This window comes from Ovis canadensis, chromosome X (genome assembly GCF_042477335.2).
Source record: "Ovis canadensis isolate MfBH-ARS-UI-01 breed Bighorn chromosome X, ARS-UI_OviCan_v2, whole genome shotgun sequence".
In the NCBI taxonomy this organism is placed as follows: Eukaryota; Metazoa; Chordata; class Mammalia; order Artiodactyla; family Bovidae; genus Ovis; species Ovis canadensis.
The window spans coordinates 91,951,784-91,972,822 of NC_091727.1; the positions used below are offsets into that span (position 1 = coordinate 91,951,784).

Here is a 21,039-nt window from a genome sequence, read left to right on the forward strand (position 1 = left end):
TATAATGCTATGGTGGTCATCATACTGCAATATACTAGTGTATGAAATCAACATGTTGTGCACCTTAAACTTTCTCAATACTATATGTCAATTACATTTCAATAAATCTGGGAAAGAAAGATAATTCTTTTTTTTTTTTTGAATGGCCTCCAGCCCTATGAGAATCCAAAGGGGAGGGAGAGTTTATTTTTGGGAATCAAAGAAAGGCTTCGGGAAAGGACATGTGACCAAGTCCCAACAACCCAGGCTGTGCACACTCACATAGACTTTAGGTTTAAAAAATCTCCTTCAGCCTTCATTTGTCTGTGGATATGTGAGCTCTGAGGGTGGGCATACTATTCCTCAGTGTGCCTCTAGCTTACCCAGGGAGTAGGGCTCATAGTCATGGTACTGGAACGTTCCTTCCAGAGCCCTAGTTCTTACCAGCCCTCTTCCACCCAGAGAGGCCATGGCCACTGTGAGTAGGAAGGGCTGCCACAGGTGGAACAAGGCTGCTGCCTCTGTGCCTGGTTGGGAGCACAGGCAGAGAAGCTCTGCTTCAGATGAGGGTGGCTCTCTGGCCACCACTCACTCCATAGCTAGAACCTGGAAGCAGTGCTTTTCACTCTGAAGACCTGCTTGTCTGTGGTCCGAGTTAGGTGAAATGGCTCTTGTCCTGATAATCTTGAAAAGTTCTTCTGGAACCCCAGTCACCTTAGTCATGGGAGCAGAAAGTGAAATATTTCCTTTTACTTCTGTTGTGTTCCCAAAGAAAATATTCTAGGAGACCAGGCTCATATCCAGCTTTTATCCTTTTTTTGCAAATGAAGTAAACACCTGATGTAGGGGCTTCATAAAAAACAGCTTTTCATGGGCTGCTCGCTGTTCTTCCCACATTCTGGGTAATGCTTCTGTCCCTTGAGAAGTAACAGTGACGTCAGTTGTAAGGGTTGTCGTGAGGTCCTTATACAGCAGTCTAGAACAGAAGGGGAAGGACTGACCTTCCGGCTTCACTTTGTAAGTAAATGACAGAAAGTTGCACAATGAGTTTCTCTGCAAGGGCCCCACAAGAAAGGCTGCAAAGTCACTCTGAAGTCGATCTGCCTGGTGCTTCCTCCCCGAGTAAGCATTTAGGTATTCGCAGAGAACAAACAGGAAGTGCTGAGTATTAGTCTATAGGTATTTTGCAGATATCTCTTCTAGGGGAATGAAGACTGGCACCGAATGGTGATGTATCCAAAGTGGTTTCTCCATGACAAGATTCACAAAGTAGAAATCCAGCAGGTTCCCCTCAAAAGCAGTGCTGATGCAGACACATACTCCTTGGCTGGTCAGCTTCCCGCTGATCCCTGTAAAACGATATGCCTGTAGAATGGCTTTCATATTTTCCTGTTTTCTCTCCAAAATTTCTTGCTCACTAATCTCTAATGTTTGGTCAGGTTCTACATTGGCAGTAGATGCTTTAACTCTGGCTTGATGCTGTTTCACTTCAGCCCTCAGCTTATCTCGCAAACGTTTCAGTTCATGAATCCTGGCTTCAAGAGCCTGTGCATTCTGTGGCTCTTCCAATTTTTTATGGGATTTGCTCACTTGAGTCTCCAGTCTTTCCAAGTGAGCTAAAACACCTCCGTGACACTCGCTGTCTTGTCTCAAAGTATTTGCCAGCTCCATCTCCTCCTCAGATTTTCAAAGGCCTTCCTAGAAAAGTTGTCACTGTAATTGAGTTATCCTCCAGCTCCCTGCACGCTGCCGCGGCACCATGCCTCTGGATCCCCTCTCTGGGTTACCTAGCACACGGAAGGGGCTGTTAAGAGGCCTCTCAGCCTTCCACCCTGATCAGAGCCCCGTCTGCCACTGGGTCTGGCTTTCCCTTTATCACCTCTCCTCTTGCTCACTCTAGCCAGGGCCAAGAATTCCCGCCATCCTCGGCTTCAAAATCAAGCCAAGAGTCCAGAAAGAGAATTCTTAAAAAAAAAAAAAAAAAAGCCTTCACTACTCTCAATCTGTTAGATCTCTTATATTTTGCAGGAATTGAGCTTCCCCATCATGAGGCAGGCCTGTGAAGAACTTCCTGTAGTAAGAAACTGAGATCTCTGAACAATAACATAAATACTTCTGGGAACAGACACCTCCTTTCCGCATAATAAAAAGAAAAGAAAGAAGCCTCATGAGAGACCTCAAGCCAGAGGCATTCAAGTAAGCTTTGACTAGATTCCTGACCCATAGAAAATGAGATATTAAGTATTTGTTATTTTAATCTGTTATATTTTTGGTAATATGTTATCCACCAATAGCAAACAATACAGGCACACAAGAAATAAAAGTTGGAAGCTTTTCTGTTCTTCAGTTCAGTTGCTCGGTTGTGTCTGACTCTTTGCAACCCCATGGACTGCAGCACACCAGGCTTCCCTGTCCATCACCAACTCCTGGAGCTTGCTCAAACACATGTCCATCGAGTTGGTGATGCCATCCAACCATCTTATTCTTTGTTGTCCCCTTCTCCTCCTGCCTTCAATCTTTCCCAGCATCAGGGTCTTTTCCAAGAAGTCAGTTCTTCGCTTCAGGTGGCCAAAATGCTGGAGCTTCAGCAACAGTCCTTCCAATGAATATTCAGGACTGATTTCCTTTAGGATTGACAGGTTCTTAACTTTCTGTTCTTAATTTTAAATTTAAAAGGCGGAAAAAGTGGTGGGGGTGGAGTCTAGTGAGAGCTAGGTCCAGAGAACATGGATGCTTGACTGGAGCTAGAAGTTTAAAGAGACCCAGCATTGCCAGAACCTCAGTAGAAAGAAGTGGCCTTTATTCCCTCCTGCCTTCCAATCTCCTACCAGTGCCACCCACTGGTGGCAACAGAGTTGAAATGATACAGAGCTGAGGAATAGAGCAAGGAAAACAAAGGCAGAGGATGGATGTGGATGGAGAAGAGCCAGTACCGGCATCATATGTACAATACACTGGAACATAACTACCTTCTCAGATTGAGAAAATAGAGCTATCTTATTGCAGAAAGTGAAGTGAAGTGAAGTCACTCAGTCATGTCTGACTCTTTGAGACCCTGTGGACTGTAGCCTACCAGGCTCTTCTGTCCATGGTATTTTCCAGGGAAGAGTAATGGAGTGGGTTGCCATGTCCTTCTCCAGGAGATCTTCCCAACCCAGGGATCAAACCTAGGTCTCCCGCATTGTAGGCAGACGCTTTACCATCTGAGCCACCAGGGAACAGGAAGAAAAAATTAGCATATTATAAAACTTCTTATTAAAGCATTTTTCCTCATACTTTCTAACATTTATTGGTTTTTGTTATTAAAAGATTAAGTATAAAATTTAAAAAAAAGATTTTCCTTGAAAAATCTCTACCTCTAAACCTATATAACATAATAGGAAATGTTCAGAAATTAAAATTTGTTGTGAAAAAAAAAAGAAACTTTTAAAAGAATACTCTGGAGCATGACAAGTGGGAAAGTCTTGAATTGCCTCAGAGACAAAGCTTCCTTTGAATTTCAGAGATTTGTAAAATTTCTCATGTAGCAACAGGAAGCTTGGGATTTTTGCTAAATTTTCAAAACAGTCATTGCTGTGTTTGCAAAAATTTGTGATACTAACCTGAAATGATGTGAGTACTCAAACAAAAAAGTTTCACAAACAAAAATAATGCTTTTTATTCTTTGTAGGATTACTTCTAATAGGAGAAAATGAGAAGAAACTTAAAAATCAAACAGTAATATTTCGAAATGAATTTTGGCTAAAGAAAGCATATTACAATCAGGAGTGTATGATCCAACAAAGTATATTCAGTACAATGGTGTAGGCTTAGGCCTGAATGCAGTGGGCTATGAATGCCATGGGAGTTAAAGATGAATATTGAACAAACGACTGTGACTCTTTTATAGATCCTGGTCTCTACACAAGAAGAAAGATCATGGAGGACTTAAATGGGAAAGTAAGCATTTTTGGTTTTTGGAAAAGAATGTTAAAGGTTTTTAATATAATGGTAAAGAGAGAGTAATAGGTAAAAAAGAAGTGGAAAACTGGATTGGAAAGACACCCACACGGGTATAGAAGGAAAGGGTTAAGAGAAAAACAGACGATGTCTGGGAAAGGAGGAAAGGAGACAGAAGTGCAGTTCAGCCCCTGCAGATTTCTTCTGTAGCAATTCTGAATGAACATCTTAGACCTCAAAGTGGAGAAAGAAAGCATCTGGATAGATTAAACTTTCATGCTGAATTCATGAAACAGAAGGACAAAGGGCCAAGGAGTGGAGAATAATAATTAGAAAGACAGGCAATGAGATGATGGATTGTGTAATATGTAAATGCAAAGTATAAAAGAACTGGAAAGTTAAGCAAGTATGATACATGATGGATTGAACAGGAATTTAAATTGCAGCATAATCTGTTCTGAGAGATTATAAGGATTAGGTTGTTGAACATGTACTAACATGTACTAATCTGATGGATGATATTTAGAGAAACAGATTATCAGTGGAGTGAAGGAGTTCAAATAAGTGAAAACTACAGTGTTGTGTGGACACAGCATTCCTTGGATAATGACAAAGCTTAAGGCAGAAAGGAAGATGGGATAAGTTACCAGACTTCAAAAGTGAGGAAACATTGACCAGAATGTTGGTAGATGAGCATAACAAGAATAAATATAGAATGGTGTTGCCAGATGGTGCTGTCAGAGTCGGACACAACTGAGTGACTTCACTTTCATTTTCATGCATTGGAGAAGGAAGTGGAAACCCACTCCAGTGTTCTTGCCTGGAGAATCCCAGGGACAGTGGAGCCTGGTGGACTTTCACCTATGTGGTCGCACAGAGTCAGACACAACTAAGATGATTTAATAGCAGCAGCTGTCAGAGTAGTAGTTGTTCTACATTTATTCAGTTAGACAGTTTTTTATTGAGCTCCATGCTGCAGTTTGTGCGGTCACAAAGTATCAGACACGACTTATCAACTGAACAACAATGATAAGGATGGGCTTCCCAGGCGGCTCAGTGGTAAAGAATCCACCTGCCAATGCAGGAGATGTGGGTTTGATCCCTAGATTGGGAAGATTCCCTGAAGGAAGGCATGGCAACCCACTCCAGTATTCTTTCCTGAAGAATCCCATGGACAGAGGAGCCTGGTGGGCTACAGTCCAATGGGTCACAAAAAGTCAGACACAACTGAGCACACACCCATGATATGCATAAACATTGGGGATCCAATCTGTGTAAGATATTCACTAGACACTTAAGATGTTAAGCAACTAGTAACCAGGATATATTTTAGGAAGAGCTTATACTGCACAAATATAGAGACAAAATTATTTGAAGGACAATTTTTTTTTAAAGGAAAGAAACACATGCATGCAAGGGAATTCCCTGGTGCTCTAGTGGTTAGGACTCCACCAAGGGCCCAGGTCCAATCTCTTGTTGGGGAACTATTAAATTGGTGCAAAAGTAATTATGATTTTGCATTGGTGAAATTTGTCATTTGATATTGGAATACATTCTTAAATGTGGTTGTGCTATACATCATTTTAAGGCACATTTCTTGCTTTATGTTTTTTTTTGCAAGTGACTTAATATTTGCTGCATATTTTATATTTATTTTAGACTAGGGAATCGGTGTTAGACAAAAAGCAAATTTGAGCGATTTTCTTACTGGTCCAAAATGGGTGGTAAAGCAATTGAGACAACTTACAATATCAACAAAGCATTTGGCCTAGGAACTGCTGGTTCAAGAAGTTTTAAAAAGGAGACAAGAGCCTTGAAGATTAGAAGCACAGTAGCCAGCTATCAGAAGTTGACAACAACCAATTAAGAACCATCATCAAAGCTGATCCTCTTACAACTACATGAGAACTTGCCAAAGAACTCAACACTGACCATTCTACAGTTGTTTGGATTTGAAGAAAATTGGAAAGGTGAAAAAAGCTCAATAAGTAGGTGCTCCAAGAGCTGACAAAAACCTAAAAAAATTGCTATTTTTGAAGTGTCATCTTCTCTTATTTTACACAAAAACAATGAGCCATTTCTCGATCGGTTTGTGATGTGCAATGAAAAGTGGACTTTATATGATAACTGGTGATGATAAACTCAGTGGTTGGGCCAAGTAGCTCCAAAGCACTTCTCAAAGTCAAACTTGCATGAAAAAAACATTCATGATTACTGTTTTGTGGTCTGCTGCTGGTCTGACGCACTATAGCCTTCTACATCCCTGCCAAATCATTACATCTGAGAAGTATGATCAGAAAATTGATGAGAGGCACCGAGAACTTTGATGCTTGCAGCTGGCATTGAGCAACAGAAAGGCCCACTTCTTCTCCATGACAATGCTGGACCACACATTGCACAGCCAATGCTTCAGAAGTTAAATGAATTGGGCTACAAAGTTTTGCCTCTTCCTCTGTATTCACCTAACTTCTTGCCAACTGACTACCACTTTTTCAAGCATCTTGACAACTTCTTGCAGGGAAAATGCTTCCACAACCAACCAGCAGGAGGCAGAAAATGCTTTCAAAGAGTTTGTCAAATCCCGAAGTACAGAATTTTACACTTCAGGAATAAACAAACTTATTTCTCATTAGCAAAAATATATTGATTTTAACAGTTCCTATTTTTATTCATAAGGACGTGTTTAAGCCTAGTTATAATGATTTCAATTTCACAGTCCAAAACCGCAATTACATTTGCACCAACCTAATGCGCTCCTGTAAGCCACATGGCTTAAAAAAAAAAAAAAAAAAGACAGAAAAAAGAAAGAAACACATGCTAAGACAACTGATATCAGTAATGTTCTTAGGAAGCAGATTCTAAGAATGGAGATATAGACTTTGGCCACTCCCAACTGGCGGGCAAATCACTCGTTGTAGATTGCATGTTAATATTCCCTGGAATGTTGAAGTAGTTATTCATATGTGGTCAACTTAGAGGAGGTCCAAGTGAAAGGGAATGTATTGGCTTATGCAATCTCTCTGGCTTTTAAGAAAAAAGGGAGAAACTGTAATAAGATTTGTGAAATGTGGTGTTCATTGTTCAGGACGGGTGACACTTTGGAAAGAAAAAAATAGCATTCTGTTCAATCAATCAAGTTCTGTACAATCAATCACCAAATGAAAGCACAATATAAGTTAGATGGCTCCTTTTCTGTTAGTTGCTCAATCATGTCTGACTCTTTGTGACCCCATGGGCTGTAGCCCAGCAGGCTGTTCTGTACATGGAATTCTCCAGGCAAGAATACTGGAGTGGGCTCCCATGCCCCTCTCCTTAGCAGTGTGTAAAGAGACTCATCTGCTACCACAGGTCTGACAGAGCTAAAGATCAGACTCAGGACTTAATTGCTCCAATCACCACAATTTCAGAAAAAAATGTTGAATGGATTCTTATGCTGGGAAAGTGGCCTGTGCCCAAGTCAAAGCTCTAAAATGTAAAGGGTTGGAAGCTGGAATATGGAATAGTGATACTTGTGTAAATGAATTTGAGAACCTCTAACCTACAGAATTTCTTCAGTCCTCAGCCTATAGAATTGGTTCATAGTGTCATTAAAGAAGAACTTCCTTGCTTGCCTTTTTACCATGCAGAGGACCTTTATACTGTGCAGAGGACCATAGTGTTATGTGCTCTCTTTGAACACATATCCCTGTGTCCACAAAACCAATATCTATATTCAAATCTGTGCATGGACCCTAGAACTAATAAGTAAGCATAAGAAAGTTGCAGAATACAAGGTAATTTCCAAACTAGGTACACCATTTTACATCTCCACCAGCAATGCAAGGCATTTTTAGTTTTTCCACATCCATGCTAACACTTGTCATTATTCATTTTTCCCCTTAATGTTTGTTTTATATTGGAGTATAACTGATTAGCAATGTTGTGTTAGTTTCAGATGTACAACAAAATGATTCAGTTATACATATACATGAATCTATACCTTTTCAAATTCTTTTCCCATTTAGGTTATTAAAGAGTATTGAGCAGAGGTCCCCACCCTATATACAGTAGGTCCTTGTTAGTTATCTATTTTAAGTACAGTATTGTATACATGTCTTTCCAAACTCCCAATCTATTTCTCCCCCTACCCTTTCATCTTAGTAACCATAAGTTCATTCTCTAAGTTTGTTTCTATCTTGTAAATAAGTTCATTTTTATTGCTAATTTTTAGATACCACATTTAAGCAATATCATATGATGTTTGTCTTTCTCTTTCTGACTTACATCCCTTAGTATGATAATTTCCAGGTCCATCCACACTCTCTGACATAAATCATAGCAATATCTTTTTCAATCCATCTCCAAGAGTAATGGAAATAAAAACAAAAGTAAACAAATGGGACCAAAGTAAACTCAAAAGCTTTTGCACAGAAAAGGAAACCAAAAACAAGTGAAAAGACACCCCAAAGAATGGGAGAAAATATTTGCAAATGATGTGACCGACAAAGGATTAGTCTCCAAATTTTACAAATAGCTCATACATCTCAACACCACAAAAACAAACAACCTAATAAAGAAAAAGAAGTGGGAATATCTAAATAGACATTTCTCCAAAGAAGACATACAGATGGCCAAGAGGCACATGAAAAGATGTTCATTGAAATATAAGTCAAAACTATAATGATATAGCACCTCACACCAGTCAGAATGGTCATCATCCAAAAATCTACAAACAATAAATGCTGGAGAGGGTATGTAGAAAGGGAACTCTCCTACACTGTTGGTGGGAATGTAAATTGGTACAACCACTATAGAGAACCACTATATAGTGTGGAGAGTCCTTAAAAAACTAGAAACAGAACTACCATATGACCTAGGAATTCCACTTCTGGGCATATATCCAGAGGAAATCATAATTCAAAAAGATGCATGCACTGTAAGGTTCATTACAATATTGTTTGCAATAGTCAAGACACAGAAGCAACCTAAATGTACATTAACAGAAGAATAAAAAAGACACTGTACATATATACAATGGAATATTACTCAGCCATTAAAAAGAATGGAATAACATAGTTTTTATAAAATTACTTCCACGTAGTGGGTGTGAAGAGGATTTCATTGTGGTTTTGATTTGCATTGCTCTAAAGACTAGTGATGTTGAGCATCTTTGATATGCTCATCGGCCATTTGTATATCTTCACTGGATAAGTATTCAAGTCTTTTCCCCTTTTATGTGTTACAGGCATGTCTCATTTTATTGTGCTTTGTAGATATAGTGGGCTTTTTTTTTTTACAAGTTGAAGGTTTCTGGCAATCCAGAATTGTTGAATGATAGCATTTTTCTAGAAATAACATATTATTTAAATAAAGATATGTACATTTTTTCAACATAATGCTACTGCATACTTCATAGACTACACTATAGTATAAACATATGGTATATGGAGTAAGGAAATATACCCATCTGAATGCAGAGTAGTAAAGAATAGCAAGGAGAGATAAGAAAGCCTTTCTCAGTGAACAATCCAAAGAAATAGGATGGGAAAGACTAGAGATCTCTTCAAGAAAATCAGAGATACCAAGGGAACACTTCATGCAACGATGGGCACAATAAAGGACAGAAATGGTATGGACCTAACAGTAGCAGAAGATATCAAGAAGAGGTGGCAAGAATATGCAAAACAACTATACCAAAAAAAGATCTTCATGACCCAGATAACCACAATGGTGTGATCACTCACCTAGAGCCAAACATCTTAGACAGTGAAATCAAGCATCGCTATGAACAAAGTTAGTGGAGGTGATGGAATTCCAGCTGAGCTATTTCAAATCCTAAAAGATGATGCTATGAAAGTGCTGCACTCAGTATGCCAGCAAATTTGGAAAACTCAGCAGTGGCCACAGGACTGGAAAAGGTCAGCTTTCATTCCAGTACCAAAGAAAGGCAATGCCAAAGAATGTTCAAACTACTGCAAAATTGCACTCGTTTCACAAGCTAGCAAAGTAATGCTCAAACTCTCCATGCCACACTTCAACTGTACATGAATCGAGAACTTCCAAAAGTTCAAGTTGAAGTTAGAAAAGACAGAGGAACCAGAGACCCAATTGCCAACATCTGTTGGATCATATAAAAATCAAGAGCATTCCAGAAAAACATGTACTTCTGCCTCATTGGCTATGCCAAAGCCTTTGACTGTGTGGATCACAATAAACTGTGGAAAATTCTGAAAGAGATGGGAATGTTAGACCACCTTACTAGATTCCTGAGAAACATGTATGCAGGTCAAGAAGCAACAGTTAGAACTGGGCATGGAACAATAGACTGGTTCCAAATAGGGAAAGGAGTACGTCAAGGCTGTATATTGTCACCCTGCTTATTTAACTTATATGCTGAGTACATCATGCAAAATGCTTGGTTGGATGAAGCACAAGCTGGAATCAAGTTTGCAAGGAGAACTATGAATAACTTCAGATATGCAGATGACACCACCCTTATGACAGAAAGTGAAGAGGAACTAAAAAGCCTCTTGATGAAAGTGAAATAGGAGAGTGAAAATGCTGGCTTCAAACTCAACATTCAGAAAACTAAGATCATGGCATCTGGTCCCATCACTTCATGGCAAATAGATGAGTACAATGGAAACAGTGACAGGCTTTATTTTCTTGGGCTACAAAATCGCTGTAGATGGTGACTGCAGCCATGAAATTAAAAGACACTTGCTCCTTGGAAGTAAAGCTATGACCAACCTAGACAGCATATTAAAAAGCAGAGACATCACTTTGCCGACAAAGGTTTGTATAGTCAAAGCTATGGTTTTTACTGCAGTCATGTACAGATGTGAAAGTTGGACCATAAAAAAATGCTGAGTGCTTGTTCATTGCAGCACTATTTACAATAACTAGAGTGTGAAAGCAACCGAGATGTCCATCGACAGATGAATGGATAAAGAAGTTTTGATTCATATACATAATGAAATGTTACTCAGCCATAAAAAGGAACACATTTGAGTCAGTTCTAATGAGGTGGATGAACCTAGAACCTATTATACAGAGTGAAGTAAGTTAGAAATAGAAAGATAAGTATCGTATACTAATGCATATATACAGAATCTAGAAAAATAGTATTGAAGAATTTATTTTCAGAGCAGCAATGGAGAAACAGACATAGAGAGAATAGACTTATGGACATAAGGAGAGGGGAGGAGAGGGTGAGATGTATGGAGAGAGTAACATAGAAACTTACATTGCCATGTGTAAAATAGATAGCCAACGGGAATTTGCTGTATGTCTCAGGAAACTCAAACAGGGGCTCTGTATCAACCTAGATGGGTAGGATGCGGTGGGAGATGGGAGGGAGGATCGAAAGGGAGGGAATAAATGTATACCTATGTCTGTTTCATGTTGAGGTTGGACAAAAAAAAAAAAAAAAAAACACAAAATTCTTTAAAGCAATTATCCTTCAATTAAAAAATGAATATTTTTTTAAAGCTGCACACCAAAGAATTGATGCTTTTGAACTGTGGTGTTGAAGAATACTCTTGAGAGTCCCTTGGACTGCACGGAGATCAAACCAGTCCATCCTAAAGGAAATCAGTCCTGAATATTCATTGGAAGGACTGACACTGAAGCTGAAGCTCCAATACTTTGGCCACCTGATAGGAAGAGCCGACTCATTGGAAAAGACCCTGATGTTGGGAAAGATTGAAGGCAGGAGGAGAAGGGGATGACAGAGGATGAGATGGTTGGATGGCATCACTTACTCAAAGGACATGAGTTTGAGTAAGCTATGGGAGATGGTGATGGATAGGGAAGCCTGGTGTGCTGCAGTCCATAGGGTCACAGAGTCGGACATGACTGAGCTACTGAACTCACTGACCAACCCTCCCTCATCCCCTGCTCTGCTCTCTATGATGAACTGGCTGACACCCGCAGCCTGTAATTTGTAAACTCACTAACATTTTGTTGCCATCTTGGTTCAGCCAACTGATGGCACCAGCAGGAGATTACAATGCAGATGAATGAAGCAGCTAGAGTTTTTCTCCTTTTCCCTCTAGATCAGGTGGCTCTCATTCCATGGCTACATTTTCTCCATGGCTTCAACTCCCCTAAGACTGGCTCACCATGCCTCCAGATCCTATTGAAGGCAACAATTAGACTCCAATAATACTACCATCTTTCTTTTTCCTCTCAGGCTAAAGGTGGGAGTGACTTCCTCAAGTTGCTAATTGTTGGGTTCCCCACTTCTCCGTTGTTCAGCTTTTCTATATGTTGTGAACCTGATCCCCTACATTAAATTCCCTGTGTTGTATATTTACTGTAGTTTCTATTTGCCTGGATAATCCCTGACTTTAACATGTGTGACCAATCATAGTGACACATTTTCTAGCATTAAACTTATTCACCTTCATGGGATAAACCCAACTCAGTCACTGATAGTCAAATATGTTTGTGTCTGTTACAATTAATAACCCAAAACCAAACACCCCTGGCTCATGAAACCTCCTCTTAATATTCTCTTTTGTCCTCTTCAAATCCTACGCAAAAATGTTTTTACACACTTTAGTGTGTGTATATATACACATACATATATAGATTATAATAGCATAAGTAATAATGATATATTCAACTTGCAAAATATTTAAGCAGTACATATGAAGCTATATAATACTATCTGTATGATACAGCTCTAGTGATACTCAGTGAGAAATGTATAGTTTTCAATAGATTTCTTAGAAAATATATTTTTTTTTTTATGCATGAGACTGGATGCTTGGGGCTGGTGTGCTGGGACAACCCAGAGAGATGGTACGGGGAGAGAGGAGGGAGGGGGTTTCAGGATGGGGAACACGTGTATACCTGTGGCAGATTCATGTTGAGGTATGGCAAAACCAATACAATATTGTAAAGTAATTAACCTCCAATTAAAATAAATAAATTTATATTGAAAAAAGAAAACAAGAAATATTTAGAACAGATAAATACCTAAAGAATGTACAGAGTTAATAGCATATTCAACCTAAAGAAATAGAAACCAGGAAGTAAGGAAGATAAATGCAGAAAAAAATGAAATAGAAACAGCAGAACCAATTAACATAAGATACTTATAAGGTGATCATATTTGCAAATATGGTTACTAAAAAAAGATCAGGAACAAAAGCATGAAATAGACTGTACAAAATTTAGATGAAGAGATTTTAATACAAGGGAACACAAGTTCCCTCAGGATAACCACATGGTGGACAAAGAAATGTTATCACATATAGAGGTATTTCAGCTAGTAGAGTAAGAAAGAATGAGAATGAACATTCTGTGACCCCTAAAGGATTGATATACGTGATAATCATGGACTGCTGACATCTTCACAAAGAAAGACCAGGCATTACACACCTCCTAATGGAAGTATACCACACAACCTAGAGTTCTCTTCTGAAAGAAAGAAAAACTTTTCTAAGGCATACCCACAAAAAGGGAGAGGGGGAGTTATGCAACTCATTTTTCCCAGCCAGCTCTCCTTGTTTCAAAAACCAAATGAGGACATTGCCTTCCATCCCCATGAAAAGAATAATTGAGCAAAGCTCATTCACATAGTAGTAAATAGCATAAAATAGCATAGTCAACAAAGTAGTGAATTCAATGAGCAAATGGGCTGTGCCCAAGAAATGAAAATATGATTTAACATTAGAAAATATTTTCAGTTGTAGGTCCATACAGTAACAAATCAGAAGAGAAAAAAAAAAAAAGATTGTGCCAATGGGTATAGAAAAAGCCTCTGAGAGAAACTCAACATGAGTTAATGGTACAAACTTCTAGCAAACTTAGAAAGAACTTGCTTTTCCTAAATTCTACACCAAACATAGTCAGGTGTGAAATGTTCGAAGTATTTTCATTCAAGTCTTGAAAAAGACATATATTCTCACATCTACTGATCAAAATTTCACTGGAATACAAAGCCAGAGATACAGATACCAAAATGAATAACATATATAAATATTGAACAGAAAGATATGTATTTGTAACTATACCATCATCTGCCTAGAAAATTAAAAGGAATCACTGTGTAGAATATCCAAATAAATAAAAAAACTTCAGAAAGAACATGTATGGGAGGTCAGTCAATACAATTAACTCAAGAGCCTTGGCACACAAAGGCCATAATTAATTACCACATATAATAGACAAAATCCCATTCACAAATTAGCACATGTAACAACAATAAAATCCAGAATCCATCTAAGAGGAATTAACAAATCACACACAAAAAATGTATATGATATTTTTAAGAAGGCAAACATAAAACTTTCCTGATTAAGATTTTTTTTAAGTCCCCCCAAAATTGAAATACGCCATGTTCACTGATGTGAAACAAAATACGGTAAAGATGTCAATTCTCCTTGAGTTACTTACAGATTTAGTGACTTTTGTTGCTAAAATGCAAGTCAAGTTTGGACTGCTGTCCTCCACTCCCGAAATCAAACCTGGAAAACCACAGAAGGGAGAATGAAAGAAAATGAAAAATGTTGTATTAGTCTCCTAAGATTGCTGTATTAAACTACCATGAACTGGCTGTCTTAAGCAACAGAAATTTATTCTCTTACAGTTCTGAAAGCCAGATGCCCAAAATCAGTTTCATTAGGGTGAAATGATGGTACTGGCAAGGCCACACACCCTCTGGAGACTGTAGGTTGGCTATCCCCAAGCTTTTGGCACCAGGGACCAGTCGTGTGGAAGACAGTTTTTCCATGGACAGAGGGAGGGGTGGTTTCAGGATGATTCCAGCACATGACATTGATTGTGTATTGTATTTCTAGTATTACATCAGCTCCACCTCAGATCATCAGGCATTAGACCCCAGAGGTTGGGGACCACTGCTCTGGGGGAAAGCCCATTCCTTACCTTTACTGGCTTCTTGTAACTGCTGGCCTTCCTTGGCTTATGGGAACATGACTGAAATCTTCAAGGTCAACATCTCCAAATAGTTCCCTGCTCCATCTTCACATTGCCTTCTCAGCTTGTCAGTTCTCCTGCCTCTGTCTTGTTAGGAAACATGTGATTCTATTTAGGACCCACCTGGATAATCCAGGCTAATCCCTCCATGGAAAGATTCTTAATCATATCTGCAAAGACCCTTTTCCCAAAGAAGGTTCTAGGGATTGGGATAGGAGATCTTTGGGAGGGCCATTTTTCAGCCTACCAAAAATATCAACAACCAAGTCTAAACAAAAAAGCATGAGAAACCCTTGGTGGAGAAAAAAGAAGTGGTACTTGGTGAGAGGGTGGGAGGTGGCAGACAAGTTTGTGAAGGTCCATAGACAAAAATAGACCTCAGATGAAGGGAGGTGGGAGGAATATTTTTAAACATACCACCTCAGCCCACAGAGGCCAGTAGGCCCAGGGCAGTTTCAGGAAAAATTAGGTTGATTGATGCAGTATGACTCCAGAGCCTGTGTTAATCACCACCTGAAATCACTTGAGTGAAGCCTGACTTTGAAAACATACTTTTAAATTTATGTTTTAATTAAAGAATGATTGCTTTATAGACTTTTGTTGTTTTCTGTCAAACCTCAACATGAATCAGCCATAGGCATACATATATGCCCTCCCTTTTGAACCTCCCTCCCATCTCCCACCCCATTCTACCCCTCTATGTTGGTACAGAGCCACTGTCTGAGTTTCCTGAGGCATACAGCAAATTCCCATTGGCTATCTATTTTACAAATGGTAATGTAAATTTCCATGTTATTCTCTTCATACATCTCACCCTCTCCTCCCCTCTTCCCATGTCCATAAGTGAAAACATATTTTTGATTAAAAGAATGTTCTAAAAGTGGAATAGCAACTATAAGGATGAAACACATACACACACACACACACAGATCCTTCATAAAAAGATGCTTCATAAAATATAAAAATAAAATATATTCATAAAATATATTCCTTAATGTCAATGAGGCTTAAGAAAAATGGAAATCACTATACTGGATAATGCAGTGTGAGAACTTCAAAAGAGCAGAATCTCCCCAAATCACACTGCTCTACCACTTCAGGGTAGGAAATAAAGTGTTAGAACAAAATGTTTCCAAAGTGTATGTCTGGCTGGTGAAGAGACCCATAGGAAGACAAGCTGCTTTTCTGAATATCCACCACCTGTCATAAGGCAGTGCTGCTCTCCCATCTAGCTCCTGGGAACTTAAACCTTTCTCTGGAAGGTTTGCAGCTGAGCAAATGCTCACAGCTGGCAGAAAAGAAGGAACCTACCAGAGAGCATTTAATCAAGAAGGCAGCAGCCAAGAGAAGCACAGAACCTTGTGGGCCCTGCAGTACCCTGTTCCACCCCTGATGTCAATCCTGGGAGACTCCCAGTAGGTTTGTCGGGATTGGCACTGCCCTCCACTTTTCTGACTCTTGCGAACTCCAAGGTGACCAGTGATTAAGGGAGGCGGCCCTCATGGGGAGGGGGTGCCGGCAATTCCAAGAGTCAAACTGATCCCGTGGGATGACCAAATTGCCTGCCAAACAGAAGAGAATAGGCCTCCGCTTCGTCTAGGCCCACTTTCAGCTCTCGGAGGCCCTATGCAGGGTCCTTGGATGTAGTTGCTGACTTCAAACTTGGGAATCTGAAGACGAGGCTTCAACTGCAGTGATTATACTCAGGTCAGCAAAGGGACAAGGCCCAGACTCTGCCAGTTGTCAGAGGGAGGATCCTGAAGAAACTGCAGACACCTGCCTTTTCCATCTGCTTCATGAGGCCCCAGGTATGGTTGACAGATGACCCCTCCCATCCACACTTCACTGTCAAGACCTCATGGAGGTGGTGCTCTTGGCCTGCAGGGCACATCTCAGACCAGCAAAAGAAAGGGGGCCCAGGCCCTGACAGGAGTAAATAGGAACACCTTGAGGACTGAGGTGTCCCCCACCTTAGAGCCAGAGGGGGATCCTCGCAGAAATTCACCCCAACTAGTAGTGTCAGACCCAGAGACGTGGACAAGTGCTGGCAAGAAAACCCCTCTCCCATTCTGGGTCGGGGATCTTGGGAGGTGAGACGATCAGTTTGATGGGGCATCAGGTCGGCAGGCCAAGAAGGCCCAGACCCCCTCACCAGGCATGAAAGCAAGGCCCATAAGAGACTGGCGGAGGGGAGAGCCCACTGCAGAAAGGTGGGCCCAGCCCCGTCCTTACTGTCCACCCAAGGAAGGGTTTCGGATGTGATGTTTCCTACTTCAGCTTTCAGAGTCTGAAGGGGTGAGGCCTGGGGCCAGCAGGGTCTGGAGTCCCAGGGGTGGCCGCGCCTTGATGTGAAGATCCTGAGGGACAGCAAAGAAAGGTTTTCTGTGCAGACATTCAGGGCCCTACTGAAACCGAGGGGCTGTGCTCAGCCCTGGGCCACTCCCTGACCCAATTTCACCCTGTCAGGGGTAGCTGTGATGACACTGAGCAGAACTGAGGGGTCATCACCACAGAGAAAGGGTGGCCCACAGAAAGCTGCCCTGCTCCTTGCTCCAACCCAGGAGACCTCAAGTAGGAGCCACTGGGTGTGGACTCTAGGCACTTTGGTGTCGGGTAGGGCAGGCTCCAGGAGATGTCCAGTGAGGGCTGGCTGAGAACCTGCCCAGGTGGGAAGGCAGATCGGAGGGTACCCCCTACCCCAGAACAGATGGCCTCTACCCTGCTGTGGTACCCAAGAGGCCCTGGGCAGAGGCGGCCAGTAGTGGTAGGTTGTGCTCCCATCATGGGGCTTGGGTCTCTCATAGAGAAGCAAGGCTGCAACCTGAGGATGCCAAGTCTGCTCAGCTGTGGAGGATGTGAGGCGGGCTTGGTCAGGTGTAAAGATGAATCATGTGATGGGCCCTCCTAGCCCAGATATGGGTGCCCCCCTACCCCTACCTCTGAAACCCGCACAGTCCCTGCTAGCAGCCTTGGGAGACCCTGGGCAAGTGGAGTCCGATGTGGTGCCCCTTCTCTTCTTCCTCTGGGGGACATCAGCAGAGTGACAGGGCCTAGATGCTGGCAGGGGAAAGTGCTGGGACTCTGAAGGAGCATTGAGGGAACCATCCACCCCACGACAGAAGGGACATCACAGAGCTTGGCCCCACCACTTCTGTCAACACTACAGGGCCCACAACTGTGTCTGTAGTCTGCATCCTGAGGAATCCTCTCAGTTTCCCTCCTCAAAGTTCTAAGATCTGGGAGGTGACAGCCATGGTCTGAGGCCTGGGTTCTCAGGTCAGCATATGGGAGAAGGCCTGGCCAGCTGCAGCAGTCAAAACGAGGTGCACACCCTGAATGTCTCCCAAGGTCCTGCCCACCCCAAAACAGAGAATCCATAGTGCCTGACCCCACCTGGCCTACTCTCAGCCCTGGAATCCTTGGGTTCCACCCTGAGGAACTATCTCGCTTCTTCTTTTGTTCTTAGGCTGACCAGAACAGAAGCCCATGACACCTGGGAGATCCCCTAAAGAGGAGACCTGTAAGCTTCCTTTGGCAGAGCCATCCTGGGTGAGGGGATTTTCTCAGCTGAGGCCACTCTTGCTCCTCCAGTGTCCCACTGTCCTGCTGGCTACCTCCAATACCAGCCATCATGTCTCTGGGTCAGAAGAGTGAGTGCTGCAAGCTTGAGGAAGACCTTCAGGCTCCAAAAGAGGCACAGGGCCTAGAATGTGTGCAGGCCTCCATGGCTCAGAAGGAAGAGGCCACCTCCTGCCCCAAATCCACCATCTCCTCTTCCCTCACCCTGTTGATCCCTGGAACCACAGAGGAGGTGCCTGCCACTGGGGCACTGAGTGTTGTCCAAAATTCTCAGGGAGCCTGCTCCTCACCCACTGCCACCTCAGCCACTCCACTGAGTCAATCTGATGAGAATTCCAGTAGCCAAGAGGAGAAGGAGCCCAGCAACTGCAAGACTCCACCAGATCCTGAGTCCTCGCTCGGTGGTGAGCTAAACAACAAGGTGGCTGAACTGGTTCAGTTTCTGTGTATCAAATATGTAACAAAGGAACCCACCACAAAAGCAGAAATGCTGAGGAGTGTCATCAGAGAACACAAGGACAACTTCCCTGAGATCTTCAGCAAAGTCTGTAAGTGCATGGAGGTCGTCTTTGGCATTGAAGTAAAAGAAGTGGACCCCATGGGACACTCTTATGAGCTTGTCAAAACACTCAACCTCACCTACGATGGGATGCTGATTAATGATGGGGGAATGCCCAAGACCGGCTTCCTGATACTTATCCTGGGTATGATCTTCATGGAGGGCAACTGTGCCCCTGAAGAGAATATTTGGAAAGCATTGAATATGATGGGGGTATATGCTGGGCAGGAGGATTTTATCTATGGGGAGCCCAGGAAACTCATCACCAAAGATTTGGTGGAGGAACAATATCTACAGTATCGGCAGGTGCCTCACAGTGATCCTCCACGCTATGAATTCCTATGGGGTCCAAGGGCCTATGCTGAAACCAGCAAGATGAAAGTCCTGGAGTTTTTTGCCAAGATCAGTGGGACTGACCCCACTTCCTTATTTTGGTATGAGGAAGCTTTGAGAGATGAGAGAGCCCAGGCCAGAACTGTCCCCTGGGATGATACTACTACCATGGACAGTGAAAATTCCAGTGCCGTGTCCATCAACCTCTTCTGCCCTGAGTGAAGTCCAAAGCAGTTTCTTCAGTCTTCATCTGAAGACAACAGTCAGTGTTCCGTGTAATGGAGGGCTGGGGTGGAACAGTCTATTAGCATTTTCATGTTTCTGTTGTATATGGATGATTTGGACAATTTAACTTTTTTTTATTGTTTTTTTTTTCCCAAATATTGTTTAATAAAGTTTAATTAGCTCCAGAATCTAAGCTTATGAGTGACAATGATCACACAGTTATAGCTGTTTATCACATATAAGAGTTTTACAATTTTGCAAACACACTGAGAAACCCCCCAACTTTCCCTGTGATCTGAAACAAGGCATTAGAATAGGATTTGCTTGGAAATGTGAAAGAACCCAGTAGAAAAGTTAAGGACAAAGGGACTTCCCCAGTGGCTCAGTGGTAAAGAATCTGCTTGCAATGCAGAACCACAGAAGATGGTGGGTTCAATCCCTGGGTCAGGAAGATCTTTGGAGAAGGAAATGGCAACCCACTCCAGTATTCCTGCCTGGACAATTCCATGGACAGAGGAGCCTGGTGTTCTATAGTCTGTGAGGTTGCAGCATTCAGGAATACGCGAAAGTTATAAAGGATGGCTAATTAGGTTCATTTATCTCTTCTAGTCTGTAGTTTTTATTAAATGATACATAGCTGGATATGCTTGGCTTATTCAAGAACATGAGAGAAAGTAAATCTTAAACGTTTCTCACTGATTCATTTCTTTGCCAAACATGAATTAATGGAAAGCCCTGTGTTAGAGATGGTGAGCCTAGCCTAAGCAGGACACATCCCTCCCAGAAATCGGCAGGGTCTAGGAGCAGCAATCAGATGAAGAGATGGTGAGACATCCTCTAGGAGCCAACAGGGTAAAAGAACAGGTGAGAAGGTGGGGTTCCAGGGAAGAGCAGGTAAGTGTAAATGCCCTGAGCCAAGATGGCTTGAGGCTTTAGGAAACCACACTCACTTCTGTGGGGGTTCATTTTCAGTTATGCTTGGTGGTGGCAGGGGCCTAACTCTCAAAAGCTGTGTCTCACAATTGATAGAGGGTTTCCCTAGTGGATCAGATGATAAAGAATCCACCTGCAATGTGGGAGACCTGAGTTACACCCCTGGGTCAGGAAAATCCTCTGGAGGATGGTATGTCAACCCACTCCTGTTTTCTGGCCTGAAGAATCCCCATGATCAGAGGAGCCTGGCAGGCTATACAGTCCATGGGGTCACAAAGACTGAGTGACTAAGCACAAGCACAATTGAGAGAAAAGTCTGGAATGGAAGTGTTCTTAGCAGTTCCTTTTGGATCCTGGATAAATCAGAGAGCAATTCCTACCCAAGCAAGTATGGAAAGTTTCCTGAACTCTTGTAAAACCCCAGTGCATGAACTAGGTGTTCTACACACATCATCAGCAAGTATTTCCCGGCAAATAGGATAATACTCTCTGGAAGTGATGGTAAGAAGTTGCTAGGCTGGCATTATTTTCCCTGGCCTGAGAGACCCAGAGACTTCTACATTAAG

At 41.9% G+C, this 21,039-nt stretch overlaps 1 protein-coding gene and 1 pseudogene across 1 annotated transcript; one reads left to right on the top strand and one right to left on the bottom strand.

Annotated features, from left to right (window-relative positions):
- Window positions 1–610: 610 nt before the first annotated feature.
- On the bottom strand, window positions 611–1,683 carry LOC138929998 (centromere protein O pseudogene; annotated as a pseudogene).
- A 16,792-nt stretch (window positions 1,684–18,475) lies between these two features.
- Window positions 18,476–19,537, top strand: LOC138930811 (putative MAGE domain-containing protein MAGEA13P). The gene has a single exon (XM_070291221.1). The coding sequence runs from the start codon at window positions 18,476–18,478 to the stop codon at window positions 19,535–19,537; it is 1,062 nt and encodes a 353-aa protein (XP_070147322.1).
- Window positions 19,538–21,039: the final 1,502 nt, after the last annotated feature.